Source organism: Scyliorhinus torazame, chromosome 11, assembly GCF_047496885.1.
Source record: "Scyliorhinus torazame isolate Kashiwa2021f chromosome 11, sScyTor2.1, whole genome shotgun sequence".
In the NCBI taxonomy this organism is placed as follows: domain Eukaryota; kingdom Metazoa; phylum Chordata; class Chondrichthyes; order Carcharhiniformes; family Scyliorhinidae; genus Scyliorhinus; species Scyliorhinus torazame.
In genome coordinates, this window is record NC_092717.1 from 139,728,928 (window position 1) to 139,748,859 (window position 19,932).

The 19,932-nt window shown below is 46.7% G+C and overlaps 1 protein-coding gene across 5 annotated transcripts in view; it reads left to right on the forward strand.

Moving 5' to 3' along the window:
• prkdc (protein kinase, DNA-activated, catalytic subunit) overlaps positions 1-19,932 on the forward strand; it is a 344,146-nt gene that overhangs the window by 195,426 nt on the left and 128,788 nt on the right. For all 5 annotated transcript variants that reach the window (XM_072467802.1, XM_072467803.1, XM_072467800.1 and 2 more), the window contains 4 exons: positions 7,115-7,294; positions 13,115-13,323; positions 13,998-14,136; positions 15,483-15,671. In XM_072467802.1, the coding sequence (XP_072323903.1) occupies positions 7,115-7,294; positions 13,115-13,323; positions 13,998-14,136; positions 15,483-15,671 (717 nt within the window). The remainder of the gene's footprint in view (positions 1-7,114; positions 7,295-13,114; positions 13,324-13,997; positions 14,137-15,482; positions 15,672-19,932) is intronic.

Here is a 19,932-nt window from a genome sequence, read left to right on the forward strand (position 1 = left end):
CTTGAAAGATTCAATCAAATTTGTAAGATGTGATCTCCCTTTGAGAAAGCCATCCTGACTATCTGAGATCAATCCTTGTAATAATAATAATCATCATCACTTTTGTCACAAGTAGGCTTCAATGAAGTTACTGTGAAAAGCCCTTAGTCGCCACATTCCGGCGCCTGTTCGGGGAGGCTGGTACGGGGATTGAACCCGTGCTGCTAGCCTTGTTATGCATTACAAGCCAGCTGTTTAGCTCACTGTGCTAAACCAGCCCCATGTGTATCCCCAAGTGCAGAGTAATTCTGTCTCTCAAAATATTTTCCAATAGTTTCTCTACCTCTGATGTTAGACTCACTGGCTGTACACTGCCCTGTAATTTCCTGGTATATCCCTACCAGCCGCCTTGAATAATCGTATCATATTAGTTGCCCTCCAGTCCTCTGACACCTCTCCTGTGGCCAGAGAATATTTGAGAAGTTATTGTCAGAGCCTCTGCTATCTCCTTCCTTGCCTCCCACAGCGGCTTGCGATTCATCTCATCTGGGCCTATGGATTTATCCACTGTTAAGCCTTCTAAACCATTAATATCTACTTCCTCTTGAAGTTAATTTGTTCAAAAACACCACCGCCAGATATTGTCTAATCCTATTAAAATTATCTTTCTACCAATTCAGAACCTTTATTTCCAGTCCATCTTTGTCCCTTTCAATAGCTACATTAAATTCTACAGAATTATGCTCCCTGCCACCAAAATGCTCCTCCATCAAAGCTTTTACCACTTGCTCAGCTTCATTCCCTAAAACTAGATCTAGCACCGTCTCCTCTCTTGTAGGACTTTCTATGTACTGACATAAAAAGCTCTCCTGGATGCATTTTAAGAATTCCGCCCAGTTAATATTGGGAAGTTGAAATCCCCTATGATTATTACCCAATTTCTCTTACAATTCTCAGAGATCTGCCGACATATCTGCCCTTGGGGGCTGGTTTAGCACAGTGGGCTAAACAGCTGGCTTGTAATGCAGAACAAGGCCAGCAAAGTGGGTTCAATTCCCGTACCGGCCTCCCCGAACTGACGCCGGAATGTGGCGACTAGAGGCTTTTCACAGTAACTTCATTGAAGTCTGTTTGTGACAATAAGCGATGATTATTATGTTAGATTCTCTCTCTCTCTCTCTCTCCCTGAGGGTAGCATAGTGGTTAGCACAGTTGCTTCACAGCTCCAGAGTCCCAGGTTCGATTCCCGACTTGGGTCACTGTCTGTGTGGAGTCTGCACGTTCTCCCCGTGAATGCGTGGGTTTCCTCCGGGTGCTCCGATTTCCTCCCACAGTCCAAAGATGTGCGGGTTAGGTGGATTGGCCATGCTAAATTTCCCTTGGTGACCAAAAAGGTTAATTGGGGTTACTGGATTAAGAGGATGGGGTGGAGGAGGTGTGTGCTTGAGTGGGGTGCTGTTTCCAAGGGCCGGTGCAGACTCGATGGGCCGAATGGCCCCCTGCACTGTAAATTCTATGATTCTGACTATTTGGGGCTTATCGTACACCAATGTGATTGCCCCCTGATTTTCAATGCGATTGCCCCCTTTTTGTTTCTAAATTCTACTCGTATGGCTCCATTAATACTGTAATTGATTCCTTGGTCAATATTGCGAGACCGCCACCACTTTTACACCCCCTTCTCTCCCACCCCCATTGTCTCGCCTGAAGATTCTTTACCCTGGAATATTGAACTGTCAGTCCTGCCCCCTCCCTCAACCATGTCTCTGTGAAGGCAATAATCCAATTTTCCCATGTGTTAATCAACATCCTTAACTCATCTGTCTTGCTCGCAAGACTCTTTGCATTAAAATAAATGCCATCCAGCCTTGCCATACTACTCCCTTGTGCTTTAACTTGTCCATAATCACTCTACCTTCCATACTGACTTGGTTTTTCTTCTGTATTTGGCTATGCATCACCCCATCTCTACCTCCACTCCATATCCCATTCCCCCAGCCAAATTAGATTTTCTGCACACGTGGTCCTCCAGACTGCAAAGTGCGTCTACAATTTCCCACATGCTGCAGGTGGTGCAAGACACAGGACTGAGCTCCCTGCCTTAGTTAAAAGACCTTAAATGCATGCCCAGTAGAAATTTATTAAAGTATTTTTTAAAAGCTAGAACGTTGATCGTAATGTAGTTTTAAGCAGTGGTTATCACTGTTGCTTCATAGCACCAGGGACCCGGGTCAATTCCCAGCTTGGGTCACTGTCTGTGTGGAATCTGTACGTTCTTCCCGTGTACGTGGGTTTCCCCCGGGTGCTCCGGTTTATTCCCACAAGTCCCGAAAGGCATGTTGTTAGGTGAGTTAGGCATTCTGAATTCTCCCTTGGTGTACTCGCACAGGCGACTAGGGGATTTTCACAGTAACTTCATTGCAGTGTTAATGTGACACTAATAAAGATTATTATTATTATTAATAATATGGAGAAAATAACTTGCCCCCTACTCCCACCAGTCAAAGAACAAAAATGTACAGCACAGGAACAGGCCCTTCGGCCCTCCAAGCCCGTGCCGACCATGCTGCCTGACTAAACTACAATCTTCTACACTTCCTGGGTCCGTATCCCTCTATTCCCATCCTATTCATGTATTTGTCAAGATGCCCCTCAAATGTCATTATCGTCCCTGCTTCCACCACCTCCTCCGGTAGCGAGTTCCAGGCACCCACTACCCTCTGTGTTTTTAAAAAAAAAAAACTTGCCTCGTACATCTACTCTAAACCTTGCCCCTCTCACCTTAAACCTATGCCCCCTAGTAATTGACCCCTCTACCCTGGGGAGAAGCCTCTGACTATCCACTCTGTCTATGCCCCTCATAATTTTGTAGACCTCTATCAGGTCTCCCCTCAACCTCCTTCGTTCCAGTGAGAACAAACCGAGTTTATTCAACCGCTCCTCATAGCTGATGCCCTCTATACCAGGCAACATTCTGGTAAATCTCTTCTGCACCCTCTCTAAAGCCTCCACATCCTTCTGGTAGTGTGGCGACCAGAATTGAACACTATACTCCAAGTGTGGCCTAACTAAGGTTCTATACAGCTGCAACATGACTTGCCAATTCTTATACTCAATGCCCCGGCCAATGAAGGCAAGCATGCCGTATGCCTTCTTGACTACCTTCTCCACCTGTGTTGCCCCTTTCAATAACCTGTGGACCTGTACTCCTAGATCTCTCTGACTTTCAATACTCTTGAGGGTTCTACCATTCACTGTATATTCCCTACCTGCATTAGACCTTCCAAAATGCATTACCTCACATTTGTCCGGATTAAACTCCATCTGCCATCTCTCCGCCCAAGTCTCCAAATAATCTAAATCCTGCTGTATCCTCTGACAGTCCTCATCGCTATCCGCAATTCCACCAACCTGTGTGTCGTCTGCAAACTTACGAATCAGACCAGTTACATTTTCCTCCAAATCGTTTATATATACTACAAACAGCAAAGGTCCCAGCACTGATCCCTGCGGAACACCACTGGTCACAGCCCTCCAATTAGAAAAGCATCCTTCCATTGCTGCTACTCTGCCTTCTGTGACCTAGCCAGTTCTGTATCCACCTTGCCAGCTCACCCCTGATCCCATGTGACTTCACCTTTTGTACTAGTCTACCATGAGGGACCTTGTCAAAGGTCGTACTGAAGTCCATATAGACAACATCCACTGTCCTACCTGCATCAATCATCTTTGTGACCTCCTCGAAAAACTCTATCAAGTTAGTGAGACACGACCTCCCCTTCACAAAACCATGCTGCCTCTCACTAATACGTCCATTTGCTTCCAAATGGGAGTAGATCCTGTGTCGAAGAATTCTCTCCAGTAATTTCCCTACCACTGACCTAAGGCTCACCGGCCTGTAGTTCCCTGGATTATCCTTGCTACCCTTCTTAAACAGAGGAACAACATTGGCTATTCTCCAGTCCTCCGGGACATCCCCTGAAGACAGTGAGGATCCAAAGATTTCTGTCAAGGCCTCAGCAATTTCCTCTCCAGCCTCCTTCAGTATTTTGGGGTAGATCCAATCAGGCCCTGGGGACTTATCTACCTTAATATTTTTTTTATTTTAAATTTTTTTTTAAAAGTTCTCCTCCACTTTCACATTCTCTCCCACACCCACATCCATCAACAACAAACAACAATCAGCAAGACATGTCAGTCCCTACAACAACATCTACCCACCAACCCCCAAACCTCAACCCGCGTGTCCACATAAACAAATGACAAAAAGGACCACCCGCAGTCACCCCCAATCTTACACAGCTCCCCCCCCCCCCCCCCCCCCAAGGTCTCCAGCTCCTCCCGTCCACTGCCTCTTGTAAAACTCCTCCCCCACCCTCGGTTCCTTCCCCCCCCCCCCCCCCCCCAACTTTCCACCCCGGCTAGACCACTTGGACCCTGTTCTGCCAGACTCTGATGGCCGCAGCCTCTCCCCCCACCTCACTCCCGTTCACTGGCCGGCACAAACCGGCCAGCATGGAGGCCCCCCGCCCGGTTCCCTTTCCCACTTGCTCGACCCCAGGAAAGCCCTTTTAGCACACAAACCCTGCATATCCACCTACATCCCAAGGAACTCTTATTTCGAGTGAAAGTCCCTTCCCTTGTCCAAATATATACCACCTTGGCTCCTTTAATCTCTACACCCGCGCGCAGTGATACAAAAAAGAAGCAAAATACAGTCATGAGGTTACATCGGCACATGGCCATTCCTCAATTTGTCAGTTCTGCCACAGTCCTTCTGCTTTCGCAAACTCCTCTGCTGCTTCCGCCGTTCCAAAATAAAAGTCCCTGAGCTTGTAAGTCACCCTCAGCTTCGCTGGATATACAATGCCGCACCGCACCTTGCTAATGTACAGTGCCCTCTTCACCCGGTTGAAGGCAGCCTGCCTCCTTGCCAGCTCCACCGTAAAGTCCTGGTATACACGTATACCAGCTCCAGCCCACTGCACCACCCGCTTCTGCTTGGCCCAGCTCAGGGCCTTCTCCTTCACCCTGTACCTACAGAAGCACAGAGTCACTGCCCTTGGCGGATCCAGGCCTCCACGACCGATGAGCCCGATCCAGTTCATATCGGGAGGGATCCTCCCCCTCCCCCAATAGTTTTGCGAGCATCGCGGCAAAATACTCAGTCGGCTTTGGTCCTTCAACTCCTTCGGGCAGCCCCACAATCCTCAAGTTCTGTCGCCTGGATCTATTTTCCAGGTTTTCCATTTTTCCTCTCAGATCCTTGTTAGTATCCATCACCTTCCGCATCTCTTTCCCCATCGAGGCAAGTTGATCACCGTGCTGCAATAACGTCTCCTTCACTTCCTTCAGCGCCTCCCCTTGCTCTCGCACCTCCGCCTCTGCGCTCGCCACCTCCGTCCTCACCGGGGAAACCGCCTCCTCCACCAGCACACTCAAAACCTCCCTCATCTCCTTCCTCACCGTCTCCATGCATTTCACAATCTGCGCCAACTGCTTTTCAAATTCCGCAGCCATCACCTTGGTTATTTCTTCAGCCGTAAGCAGTGCGGCCTTCCCTGGTGCTCCAGCCTCCATTTTTCCTGGTGACCCCGCGGTGACCTTTCCACTCCCCGACGGACCTCCAGCTGGTGTTTTTTTCGGCCGTTTTGCTCACCCTCGACATTTTTCTTTGGGTTTTTTTCCCTCCTGTGTCTTCACAGTGCCTCCTCCGTGCCTTCTCCCTGCTTCTGCCGCCTCCGTGGACCCTGGGACCGGGCTTAAAGCCCCGAAAATGCCGTTCCCGAGCGGGAGCTCTCCATTGTGCGGCCGCCTCCCGCCCGCCGCCACCGGAAGTCCACCTTAATATTTTTTAAGACGCCCAACACCTCGTCTTTTTGGATCTCCATGTGACCCAGGCTATCTACACCCCCTTCTCCAGACTCAACATCTACCAATTCCTTCTCTTTGGTGAATACTGATGCAAAGTATTCATTTAGTACCTCGCCCATTTCCTCTGGCTCCACACATAGATTCCCTTGCCTATCCTTCAGTGGGCCAACCCTTTCCCTGGCTACCCTCTTGCTTTTTATGTACGTGTAAAAAGCCTTGGGATTTTCCTTAACCCTATTTGCCAATGACTTTTCGTGACCCCTTCTAGCCCTCCTGACTCCTTGCTTAAATTCCTTCCTACTTTCCTTATTCCACACAGGCTTCGTTTGTTCCCAGCCTTTTAGCCCGGACAAATGCCTCCTTTTTCTTTTTGACAAGGCCTACAATATCTCTCGTTATCCAAGGTTCCCGAAAATTACCGTATTCTTCTTCCTCACAGGAACATGCCGGTCCTGAATTCCTTTCAACTGACACTTGAAAGCCTCCCACATGTCAGATGTTGATTTGCCCTCAAACATCCGCCGCCAATCTAGGTTCTTCAGTTTCCGCCTCTCCCTTGTGCTGATGCCACTTTTCAGGAATTGACGTCAACTCTTCTGGTGTCGCTGGGACTTGGGAGTTCTCTGCTCCGCCCTGCTGCTCCTTCCCAGGTCAGCTCCTGTAGCTGTAACCAATCTGTTATTATCTACGTTCCTCAGTCGCTTATATATACTGATTTTGCATGTTGGGTCCTTTCCCCTCTTCTCCAAATTCCCACTGCCTCCAAATTCCCAATTAAGCTATTCTGTTCAGACCGTTCTTTTTTTTATTCGTTCATGGGATGCTGGCCAGCATTTTATTGCCCATCCCTGAAGGCATTTAAGACTGTGGATCTGGAGTCACATGTAGGCCATATCAGGTGAGAACAACAGATTTCCCTCCCTAAAGGACATTAGTGAACTAGATGTGCTTCTACCACAATCAACAATGGTTTCATGGTCACCTTTAGGCTTTTAATTTCTGATTTTTATTGTATTCAAATGTCAACCTCTGCCTTGGAGGGATTCGAACACAGGTCCCCAGAGCTTTACCCTGAGTCTCTGCATTATTGGTCCAGTGATAATGTCACCAGGCCACTGCGTCCCCTGCACCATCAGCTCTTGGCTCAGTCTGGTTGGAGGATAAATTCTCAGGAGGTAGCCACAGAAAGTACTTCATTGCAGTGTTAATGTAAGCCTACTTGTGGCATTAATAAAAAGAGAGATCTGTCATTGTTTTGCAGAAAGACCATTTACTTGCTAAACAACTTTTCACTTCCCTGTTTTCTGGAATACTGGAAGAAGTGAAAAAATCAAAAACAGCTGCTGAAATGAGTGGCATTGGAAAAGAGCTCATGGAACATTTTAATTGTTTACTTAAAAGTACAACTTTGTGTTTCCCGCCATTTGTAACCTGCATTCAGGTAAGGACGATCGCTGCTTAATATAATTATTGTTTATTAATTTACTGATTACAATTTTGAGATCTGTGTGGGAGGGTATAAGCTGCTGCGATTCAAACTAATTATTATGAATCTTTATTGATACTCCGCTGTCAAACGGTTGAAAGCTGTTAAATTTATAAAGCTTCTTAAAAATGATGCTGACAATAATATAGAATTATAAGCTGTATTTCCAAATTGGTTGCTTGGCTGGTTGATCTTCATGGCATGCCTTGTTTCTGTAATTATCTCATTATGCTGTGTATCAGTTTCTGTGTTTCTGCTTTTCTACGGTGCTTCTTATGCTAAATCAGATCCTTCATACTGTTTTAGATTTAGTAAGAAAAAACAATGGATCGGGTGGGAAGGAAAATGTACGAGGAGGCTAGGATGGGGTGTTGCAAGGTTCTAAGAGATTTTTAAACACTGCGTAAGATGCAGCAAGGTGGAGAGAACTGGTTATGGAGTTCCAGAGGTCAGGCATCTGTGGTTGAATGATCAGCCACCAGTGGTGAACTGCAGGTTGGAGGGATCGCGGAAGGATGTGAAGGCCTCAAAAGGATGGGACAGGGCCAAGGCGGGTTTGAAAGTGAGGCTGAGAGGCCTGAAGTTAACTGAGTGGAGAATGGTGAACAAGTGAAGTTTTGAGAGGATAACATTGGACGATTTAGGTGGGAGAACTGATAGGAACATAGATAATTTAGCCCCTTGAACCTGTTACATCGTTCAATATGTTTGTTACCATGATGTGATCTAACTGTGCATCCACCTTTCCCCTATAATCCCTTAAAAACCCTTCAAACTCCGATGTAAAATTCACAGTTGAACTCTCACCAATTGCTGTTAGCAGAAGTGTTCCAAACTTCTGCCTACCTTTGTGTGTAAAAGTGTTTCCTAATTTTATTCCTGTGTTTTGCTCTAACATTGAGCCTATCCCCCGTGCCCAGTCTTAAACTTACCAGTAAAGATAATTTATCTCTATCCACCTTAATATCTGTAAAATTTCCATAGAATCATCCCTTAATTTTCCAAATTTCATAGAATACATCTAGTTTGTGTAATCTCCTCTCCTGATTTAGCCCTTGGAGGCCGGAGATTATAGTAAACCTGCGCAATTCCTCCCTGGCCAATGTATCCTTCCTACTGTGCTCAGAAATGATCACCATACTCCAGGGCAGGTCAACCAGAGCCTTGATTAGCTGAAAGCATGACTTCTGATTCCTTTATACTAGACCTTTAAATATAGAAACCAGCATTCCATTAGCATTTTAAATTATCTCCTGTACCTTTTAATGTACCTGGGCTTTCCCGGACACTTTGGACCTCTTCTGTTTCAAGGTTTTTACCATTTCAACCCAGAATGGTGACTTCACATTTCCCTACATTCAGTAACACTGTGCAAATAGATTTCATTCACTAAATGTGTGCAAATGGATTTCATTCGCTAAATGTATCAGTTTTCTGCTTGTAATTTTGTACTTCCGTCTACAATGGCTATAATTCTAGCTATCTTGTGCATTGGCGAAGTTTAGCCTTGCACAGATCTGAGAGAGGCAGAGGCAAGCACTTTTATGGACAGAGCAGATCTGGTAAAAGGGATATTAGCTCTATGCTGAAGTTTTGCACTTCCTGATTCCATACCTTCATCAACTTTGCTGACCGTCAGGTTCAGAAGTATATGGGAGCCAAAGGGAAGGCTTTGTTTCCGCCAACAATAAACTTGTTTATCACTGGTCTTAATGGTTGGATGGGTATCTTGAGTGTTGCAGCAAGCTTTGCATCAGTGGAAAACATTGCCTATATGTGGAAATGGCTCCCCTGGATAGGGGATGTCGCATAAATAATAAAGAGAGAAGGATCTTGATCTCCCCCCCCCTTCCCCAAGAATGTAGAAAGGACACTGCAATACACAAGGGTGACAGTTGAAGAGAATATTATTAGAGAATGAGGATATGATAGAAAGAGGACCATAGTCACCATCAGAGATTATTTGTAACATTGGGTGGTGGAGTTTCAGTAATCTGTACAGGGCCAAAACTAGATCAAAGGACAGCGCGGTAGCACAGTAATTAGCACTGTCGCTTTATAGTTCCAAGGTCCCAGATTCGATTCCCGGCTTGGGTCACTGTCTGTGCGGAGTCTGCACGTTGTCCCCGTGTCTGTATGGGTTTCCTCTGGGTGCTCCGGCTTCCTCCCACAGTCCAAAGATGTGCAGGTTAGGTGGATTGGCCGTGATAAGTTGCCCTTAGTGTCCAAAAATTTAGATGGTATTGCTGGGTTACGGGGATAGGGTGGGGATGTGGGCTTAAGTAGGGTGCTCTTTCCAAGTGCCAGTGCTGAATCGATGGGCCGAATGGCCTCCTTCTGCACTGTAAATTCTACGATTATATGATGCTGAAAAAGGATAGGTGGGAATAGACTCAAGTGGCAGTGCTCTCTAGATCATTGGCAATAAAGAAAAGGCTGATTTATGGCATTGATCAAATAGTGGGGTTTAGGGTAGGTTGTGGGGTAGAGTTTAGGAAAGGTTTGGGGGGTTTAGGGTAGGTTGGTATGATTGTGGGGGGGGGGTTTCGGGTATTTGGGGTGATCGTGGAGTTTAGGGTAAGTTAGAGTGATAGTGGGGCTTAGGGTAGGTTGGGGTGACAGTGGGATTTAGGGTAGGTTGGGGTGACAGTGGGATTTAGGGTAGGTTGGGGTGATAGTGGGGCTTAGGGTAGGTTGGTGTGATGGGGGAGTTTAGGGTAGGTTGGGGTGACGGTGGGGTTTAGGGTAGGTTGGGGTGATGGGGGGAGGGGGGTTGAGGTAGGTTGGGGTGACGATGGGGTTTAGGGTAGGTTGGGGTCCTGGGGGTGGATAGGGGAAGTTGGGGTGAAGGGGATAAGGGGAGGTTGTGGGGGTTAGAGTAGGTTGGTGTGATGGGGGTTTAGGGTAGGTTGGGGTGATGGGGGGGGGGGGTTTAGGGTAGGTTGGGGTGATGAGGGTTCGGGTAGGTTGGGGTGATGGAGGATTAGGGTTGGTTGGGGTGATGGGGATATGGGTAGGTTGGGGTGATGGAGGATTAGGGGAGGTTGGGGTGATGGGGGTTTAGGGTAGGTTGAGGTGATGGTGGAGTTTAGGGTATGTCGGGGTGATAGTGGGGTTTTGGGTAGGTTGGAATGATGGGGGTTTAGGGTAGGTTGGGGTGACGGTGTTTAGGGTAGGTTGGGGTGATGGGGGGGAGGGGGGTTGAGGTAGGTTGGGGTGACGATGGGGGTTTAGGGTAGGTTGGGGTCCTGGGGGTGGATAGGAGAAGTTGGGGTGAAGGGGATAAGGGGAGGTTGTGGGGGTTAGAGTAGGTTGGTGTGATGGGGGTTTAGGGTAGGTTGGGGTGATGGGGGGGGGGGGGGGTTAGGGTAGGTTGGGGTGATGAGGGTTCGGGTAGGTTGGGGTGATGGAGGATTAGGGTTGGTTGGGGTGATGGGGGTTTAGGGTAGGTTGAGGTGATGGTGGAGTTTAGGGTATGTCGGGGTGATAGTGGGGTTTTGGGTAGGTTGGAATGATGGGGGTTTAGGGTAGGTTGGGGTGACGGTGTTTAGGGTAGGTTGGGGTGATGGGGGTTTAGGGTAGGTTGAGGTGATGGTGGAGTTTAGGGTGATGGTGGAGTTTAGGGTATGTCGGGGTGATAGTGGGGTTTAGGGTAGGTTGGGATGATGGGGGTTTAGGGCAGGTTGGGGTGACGGTGTTTAGGGTAGGTTGGGGTGATGGGGGTTTAGGGTAGGTTGGGATGATGGGAGGGTGTTCGGGTAAGTTGGGGTAATGGGTGGGTTTAGGGGTAGGTTGGGGCGATGGGGGGGTTTAGGGGTAGGTTGGGATGATGGGTGGGGTTTAGGGTAAGTTGGGGTGATGGTTTAAGGTTGGGGTGGCAGTGGGGTTTCGGGCAGGTTGGGGTGGTGGGGGTTTAGGGTAGGTTAGGGTGACAGTGGGGTTTCGGGCAGGTTGGGGTGATAGTGGGGTTTAGGGTAGGTTGGGATGATGGGGGTTTAGGGCAGGTTGGGGTGACTGTGTTTAGGGTAGGTTGGGGTGATGGGGGTTTAGGGTCGGTTGGGATGATGGGAGGGTGTTCGGGTAAGTTGGGGTAATGGGTGGGTTTAGGGGTAGGTTGGGGCGATGGGGGGGGTTTAGGGGTAGGTTGGGATGATGGGTGGGATTTAGGGTAAGTTGGGGTGATGGTTTAAGGTTGGGGTGGCAGTGGGGTTTCGGGCAGGTTGGGGTAGTGGGGGTTTAGGGTAGGTTAGGGTGACAGTGGGGTTTCGGGCAGGTTGGGGTGATGAGGGAGTTTAGGGTAGGTTGGGGGCAATAGTGGGGGTTAGGGTAGGCTGGGGTGATTGTGGGGTTTAGGGTAGGTTGGGGTGATTGTGGGGTTTAGGGCAGGTTGGGGTGATGGGGGAGTTTAGGGTAGGTTGAGGGTAATAGTGGGGTTTAGGTTAGGTTTGGGTAATAGTGAGGGTTAGGGTAGTTTAGTGAGGACATGGTGTGTCCACACCAAGTAAAATAAAGAAACGTAGTTTTGTTTACACTGCCCAGTAGATCCCTACTGGGTTACTGCGCTGGTCGGTGCCTTACTGGCCGACCTTTTATACAAAGGATAATAGAGATCCCTGCCCCTCGCGGGGGAGCACGTACTCCGCAAGGACCACGGGGAAGATAATCATTCCCACCCTTTTAGGTTAGAGCTGACAATGGGTGGCTTTGATTTTGGATATTCGAAGCTTCATGAATCATACTGGCATGGAATTTGCTCAAACTGTTTGGCATAACCACAGCATAAAAGTGGAATTACAATTGTTTCCGATGAAATTTTTACCATACTGATGTATGGTGCTTGTACGTGCAAATTTCCTTCATCGTTTGCACTATTCTGAAGTACATCCACTGAAACTATCTCTTTATTTAAATAGTCCTGGCCACATACAAAAGACCAGCTCACATACATTGCCCATGTCAGTTATGCACTGACGTAGGTTTACCCATAAAATGTTAGCCATGATGTGGAGATGGCGGCATTGGACTGGGATGAACACAGTAAGAAGTCTTATAACACCAGGTTAAACCTGGTGTTTTAAGACTTCTTACCATAAAATGTTAGGCACTGCAAGACTTACAATCAGCATAATTGGAAGCTTGAAGGGTCCTTTGACTTGCTGTGACAGGAAAAGTTAAATTGTCCGGTTCAGTCTGGCAGTGAACCCCTGCTCTGGTTAGTAAAGAAACGTGTTTAAGATTACACCATGTGGATTTGATGTTGCAACAGTAGTTTTTGGACCAAGGGAAGCAATGGGGCTGCAACGCGATTGAGACTTAAATGGGTTAACGAAGGTGTTGTAACTGAGGAGGATGACTTCAGTTGAAAATTACGGTAATTGAACACTTCATATAGTATATAAATATAGTTGTATAAATGCAAGTTGTTGTCAGGCATGAATCTTGATCGATAATTGGAGAAACAAAAAGTCATGGCATTGCTGTAATGTTTTGCAATGTTGAAATATCAAGCGTATGATTAGATGTATAGAATATTTCTTGAAAATGAAAGTGAAACTTCTGGTTTGATTAGGTTGATTAAATTTAATCTCAATTTACATTTCTGTATCCAGTTAAATGGTTACTTATAATTGGGTAATTTGAAGGGTTTGTCTAATTTATGCAGGATAGAAATTAAATGATCACTTTTATTATGAAAACTTGTTGTATTTGGAGATGAGGATTAAATAACTTAGATTTTGATGTATTTCATTGTTCTGTTCTGTTTTGCTTTGTAAGGATATGAGTCGTCAGCACTCAGATCTGCTGAATCTTGATCCCTCTATTGTAAGTTCGACCGCCTTAACCAGTTTACAACAGCCAATGGGAATTCTGCTTCTGGAGCTGAGTTTAATCCATCACACCCTCCCAGAAGAACCTCCAGCGAAAAGAGCACGTGGCCGAAACCAGCTGCCTCCCGACACCGCTCGATGGGTACAGCTGGCTAAGTAAGTCTCCGCATGTTTATTAACATAGGGTGGCATGGCGGCACAGTGGTTAGCACTGCTGCATCACAGTGCCAGGGACCCAGGTTCAATTCCGCCTTTGGGTGACTGTCTGTGTGGGGTTTGCATGTTCTCCCTGTGTCTGCGTGGGTTTCCTTCGGGTGCTCCTGTTTCCCCTCTCAGTCCAAAGATGTGCAGGATAGGTAGATTGGCCATGCTAAATTGCCCCTTAGTGTCCAAAAGGTTAGGGGGAGGACATGGATACAGGGATAGAGTAGGGGTGTGGGCCTATGTAAGGTGTTCTTTCAGAGAGTTGGCACAGACTGGATGGGCCAGATGGCCTCCTCTTGCACTGTAGGGATTCTATGATTCTATGATTCTATGTTAAAATAGCAAAGCAACCCGTAATAAAATTGTACTTTGTTATTTCCCCTTTCTTCCTTCATCCAAAAGAATTGATATTTGCCACAGTGCCTCTGAATACCTGGTCAAAGTACTTCTGTGTGAGTCTAGCCTTTGAGTCTAGATTTGAAGGGTCAGGCAGATTTTTAGCTCTTTCATCAGCTAATTATGATGTAACTATCCACTGAACAACTAGGATAATGTAAAAATGTATTTTTAGTTTGGCGAATGTTAGTTCTGAAAACTTTGAATACTTGACTTTCATCTTTTAACAGGCTGTACCGATCGCTGGGGGATTATGATGTCCTGCGTGGGATCTTCAGTGAAAAAATTGGTACAAAATCCATCACTCAAAAGGCACTACTGGCAGAAGGAAAAAGTGATTATGCAGAGGCTGTACGGATATATGATCAGGTAAAATGATTGTGGGAATACGGACTGTCTGGCCAGTATGTTAGATATACTCAAGGACATTGAGTACAAAGAGGTCATGTTGAACTTGGATAAGACATTAGTTAGGCCTCCTCTGGAGTACTGCATCCAGTTCTAGGTGCCATATTTGAGGAAGATATGAAGGCATTGGAGAGTACAAATGAGATAATGATTCCAGTGATAAACTGTAGCTGTAAGGATAGACTGTATGAGGTTGGGTCTGTTTTCTTTGTGGGGGGGGGGGGGGGAAGCAGGCTGTGAGGGGACTTGATAGAGCTATTCAAGATCCTGAGGGGGATGGGCAGGGTAAATGGTGAGAGATAAAAACAAAAATGCCATGGAGAAGCAGAGTTAATGTTCAGAGCGCAGAGTAATTGTTCAGAGCACAGATTCAAAAGACTGAGCAAAAGGAGTAGAGGTTTTGTGAGAAAAATTTATTTCACTTAGAAGGTGGTTGGAGTCTGGAACGAACTTCCTGAGGGGGTGCTGGAAACCGGTTTGATCGAGGTATTCAAAAGCATTGTTATCTGAAAAGGAAGAATGTGCAAGATTATGGTGATAAGGCAAGGGAGTGGGTCTAGATAAAATGTTCCTTCAGGGAGCCAGTGCAGGGCTGAATGAACTGAATGGCCTCCTGTACTGTAAAGATTCTGTGATTGTACAATGCACACAACCTGCTCAATTCAATGGAAACAATTGCACATATTTTATTTGTATTAAAGAAGCAGAATAGTGGATTGTAAGCATAGCCTTTTTTTGTTTGCTTGATATGGACTTCATTGGCAAGGCCACATCTATTGCGCACCTCCAGATGTGCTGGTGAGTTTATCTTAACGTTGTACTGATGATGCTTCCACAGTGGCATTAATCAGAGTTCTAATTACACAGTGAGCGATGATGAATGATAAAACCCAAGTCAGGGTGTGTTTGACTTGGACAGGAAATTGGCAGTGAGTGTTCCTAGAACATTACTGCTGATCATACGCACTGGAGGTTTTGGTGTATGTAAAAGGAAAATATGGGGACAAATTCATGGATTGCTTTTATCGTCAATATTCTTGGAATGATACCAGTAATAATCCAAGTAAAACTGATGTAGGTCATTGGTTATAGTGTGTCCGAATGAATACTTTTGTTTTCCCTGGCAGAGCCTTTTATAGTGAAAGGTTCTTGTCATTTAGCCATTTTTTTATTGGAAACCTTTTCTTGGTTGTGTGTGTGTGTATATATGTAGGGTATCAATAAGTAGAAACGGGAGCATTCCACAAATTATATGGTAATATTTTTTAAACTGCTCTTCTAGAGTTAATATGGATTTGATTTGGCAGGCCCTGAATTCCGAAGAGTGGGGAGATGGAGATCCTACAGATGCAGAGAAAGACTTTTGGGAAATTGCAGCTTTGGAGTGTTACAGTCACTTGACTGAATGGAAGTCACTGGAATACTGTTCTACTGTCAACATCGGTGACAAAACACCTGCAAACATAGAGGAGATATGGACTGACCCTTTCTATCAGGTGAACAAAAGCCCCTCAGGTTTTGGGCATGTACTTTGTTTCAACACCATAGACCTCATGTGTTTATCATGTACCAAAAGATTGAGTGAAATCAATGGAAGTTTCTTAATAGAAGAACTTTGTCTCCAGAAGCTTTAGTTAGAGGTAATGTACACTAATGACAACATTCACAGTCTTCTGTTGCTTTGGAGTTGATTACGATGTTACTGAGCACAAAGTCCAAAAACCGGAAAGCAAAATATTTGTTAATATAGAAAAAGACGGGGCGGCGCACTGCTGCCTCATGGCGCCACGGACCCGGTTCGATCCCAGCCCCAGGTAACTATCCGTGTTGAGTTTGCACATCTCTCCCCATGTCTGCATGGGTTTCACCCCCACAATCCAAAGATGTGCAGGGTAGGTGGATTGGCTATGTCAAATTCTCCCTTAATTGGAAACATTTAAAAAATATATAGAAAAAGAGTGAACCAACTCTTTGCCACAGCATGAGGGCATTTAAAAGTTTATTGGATAAACATATGGATGATAATGGCATAGTGTAGGTTAGATGGCTTTTGTTTCGGTGCAACATCGTGGGCCGAAGGGCCTGTACTGCGCTGTATCGTTCTATGTTCTATGTCTTCAGCTCGTGCTAAATGTTTTACTCGTGTCAAGATCTTAGAGCTGTAAACGCATGATAATTCATGTACATTTTACTGTTGTAACGTGCATTTGAAACATGAATTATATTCTTTAAATTGATTTTTAAAGTATGATCTATACCATCACAATAAACTATGTTAACAACTAGAAGGTCGATTGCTGAGGCATTTATCCAAGATAAGTAAACTGGGTAAAAGAGCGCGTGCAATCAGCATTATTCCAAATCGACAAACTGGTTTCAAAGCAGAACACCACACTCGCCCTCATGCTGAAGCTGAATGAGGTGAGCAGCCTCGGGCTGGTCCCTATGCACCTATCCCTTTCTATAAATCAAAAGGGTATTGATTCAATTAGCCCCCAATTAACTATTATGATTAACGCATGCAGAAATTAGTCAAACTTTTTATCTGTAATTAATTGGCACCTTCAGCAGTAAATAGAATACACAAAGGGAAGCAGACAATGTAATTAGCTCCAGAGTAGTTGCACATTTAATTTTAGAGCTTGGTGCCAGGCTGCTTGTCTTTTGTGCACAGGGGCCAGGGAAAGAGGCTGATGTTTGCTGTCAAAATTACCCAGAGACATTTGCTGACATTATACACCCAAGTTGTGGTTTACATTTTGAACCACTAGATGGTGCTGACATGATTTGTCAGTTCTTTAATACACTAAACTCTCCACTCTGGAATGTTTGGGATCAAGTCATTTAAGGATTTCAGAAATTTCAAGATTATAGAATTCCTAAGCACAAGTGTGTGCACCACAAACCAGCATGAGTATAATTATTAACTGAAGCATAAAACAGTGCTAAAATATTATGAAGTAATTAAATTGTTTTATTTATCCAAATACTCTGGGCGGGATTCTCCGACCCCCCCCCCCCCGCCGGGCCGTACAATCGCCGAGGGAGGGGCATGAATCCCGCACCGCCGCCAGCTGCCGAATTCTCTGGGGGCGGGGATCACGCCGCGCCGGTTGGGGGCCGTTGGCAGCGGACCCCCGGCAATTCTCCGGGCCCCGATGGGCCAAGCGGCCACCCGTTTTCAGCCAGTCCTGCGGGCGTGAAATAGACATGTTCCAACCTGGCGGTACCTGGCTTGGAGGGTGGCTAGTGGGGTCCTTGGGGTGGTGGGGGGGGGGGGGAAGAGATCGGGCCCCTGGGGGCCCCCACGGTGGCCTGGCCTGCGATCGGGGCCCACCGATCTGCGGGCGGGCCTGAGTCATGGGGGCACTCTTTCCCTCTGCGCCGGCCTCTGTAAGGCTCCGCCATGGCCGGCGCGGAAACCCCCTGCGCATGCGCCAGGACACTGCGGCAGTTCTGCGCGTGCACCAACTCGCAGCGGCCCTTTGGCGCCGGTTGGTGCGGCGCCAACCCCTCCGGCGACGGCCTAGCCCCCGGAAGTGCGGAGGATTCCGCAATTTCTGGGCGGCCCGACGCCGGAGAGGTTCGTGCCGGTAGGGGCCGCCCCGCCAATTGCGTGAGAATCCCGCCCAACATCTGGTGAGTTGCTTGTGTTGGCTCAACACATTTTAAAAATTCATTTGTGAGATGCGATTGTCGCTGGCTAGGCCAGTATTTATTGCCCATCCCTAGCTGCTCTTCACAAGGTGGTGAGCTGTATTCTGAACCACTGAAATCCATGAGGTGTAGGTACACCCACTGTGCTGTTAGGAAGGAAAGTTCAGGATTTTGACCCAGCGACGGTGAAAGAACGGTGATGTATTTCCAAGACAGGATGATGAGTGACTTGGAGGGGAATTTCCAGGTGGCGGTGTTCCGAGGTATTTGCTGCCCATGTCATTCTAGGTGATAGTGGTTGTGGGTTTTGAAGGTGCTGTCTATTGAACTTGGGTAAGTTCCTGCAGTGTATCTTGCAGTTAGAGTATTTGGATAAATAAAACAATTTAATTACTTCATAATGTTTTATCACTTTTATGCTCCAGGAAAATATTGAGACCCATGATGTGTTTTGGTGGACACACTTGTGCTTAGGCATTCTAACATCATTCTATAATCCATGGCTGTCACTGTTTGTCGAAGGGAAGGGTCTGAATGTTTGTGGAAGGGGTAACAATCAAGTGGGTTGTTTTGTCCTGGATGGTGTCGAGCTTCTTAAGTGTTGTTGGAGCTGCACTCATCCTGGTAAGTGGGGAGTTTTCCATTACACACATGACTTGGGTCTTGTAGATGGTGGACAGGATTTGGGGAAATCAGGAGATGGATTACTCGCTGCAAGATTCCTTTGACCTGCTCTGCTAAAGACAGTATTTGGTTGTGGAATCACTTAGCCCTGTCTATTACTTGATGCCACTGCTGTTTGGCATGCTAGTGCTGTGTTGTTGCTTCACCAGGTTTTAGGTATGCATGCTCTCTTCATTAAACCAGGGTTGATCCCCTGGCTTGGTGGTAATGGGAGAGTGGGGGATATGCTGGACCATGGGGTTACAGATTGTGGCAGAGCACAATTCTGCTGCTGCTGATGGCCCTGGGTGCCTCTTTGATTCTCAGTCTTGAGTTGCTAGATCAGTTTGAAGTCTACCCATTTTGCATGGCGATAGTGCCACATAACGTGTTGGAGAGTATCCTCAATGAGAAGATTGGATTTAGTCAAGGACTGTATGGTGGTCACTCCTATCGATACTGTCATGGGTACATGCATCTGCGGCAGGACGGTTGGTGAGGATGAGGTCCTTCTGTTGGTTCCCTCACCACTTGCCGCATTCCCAGACGAGCAGCTTTGTTCTTCAGGACCCGGTCAGCTCGGTCTGTGGTGGTACCACCGAGCCACTCTTAGTGATGGATATTGAAGTCCCACCCACAGTACATTCTGTGCCCTTGCCATCCTCTGTGCTTCCTCTACGTGATATTCAACATGGAGGAGTATTGAGTTGACAGCTATGGGGTGATGGTGCGTGATATTTAGCAGACCGTTTCCTTGCCCATGTTTAACCTGAAGCCATGAGACTTCATGGGGTCCAGAGTCGATGTTGAGGGCTCACAGGGCAATTTCCTCCCTCCTGTATACCACTGTGCTGCCACCCCTGGACATACCCTGGAATAGTGATGGTGGTGTCTGGAATATTATCTGTATCTGTTAGTTCTAATGCTTTTTCCACTACTTGGATTGGATTGGATTTGTTTCGTGTCACGTGTACCGAGGTACAGTATTTTTCTGCGAGCAGCTCAACAGATCATTAAGTACAGGGGGAAAAAAGGGAATAAAAGAAAATACATAGTAGGGCAACACAAGGTACACAATATAACTACATAAGCACCGGCATCGGATGAAGCATACGGGGTGTAGTGTCCATTAGAGGGTCATTTAGGAGTCTGGTACAGCGGGGAAGAAGCTGTTTTTGAGTCTGTTCGTGTGTTTTTTCAGACTTCTGAATCTCCTGCCTGATGGAAGAAGTTGGATGAGTGAGTAAGCTGGGTGGGAGGGGTCTTTGATTATGCTGCCCGCTTTCCCCAGGCAGCGGGAGGTGTAGATGGAGTCATGGATGGGAGGCAGGTTTGTGTTATGGACTGGGCTGTGTTCACGACTCTCTGAAGTTTCTTGCGGTCCTTGGCCGAGCAGTTGCCATACCAGGCTGTGATGCCGCCAGATAGGATGCTTTC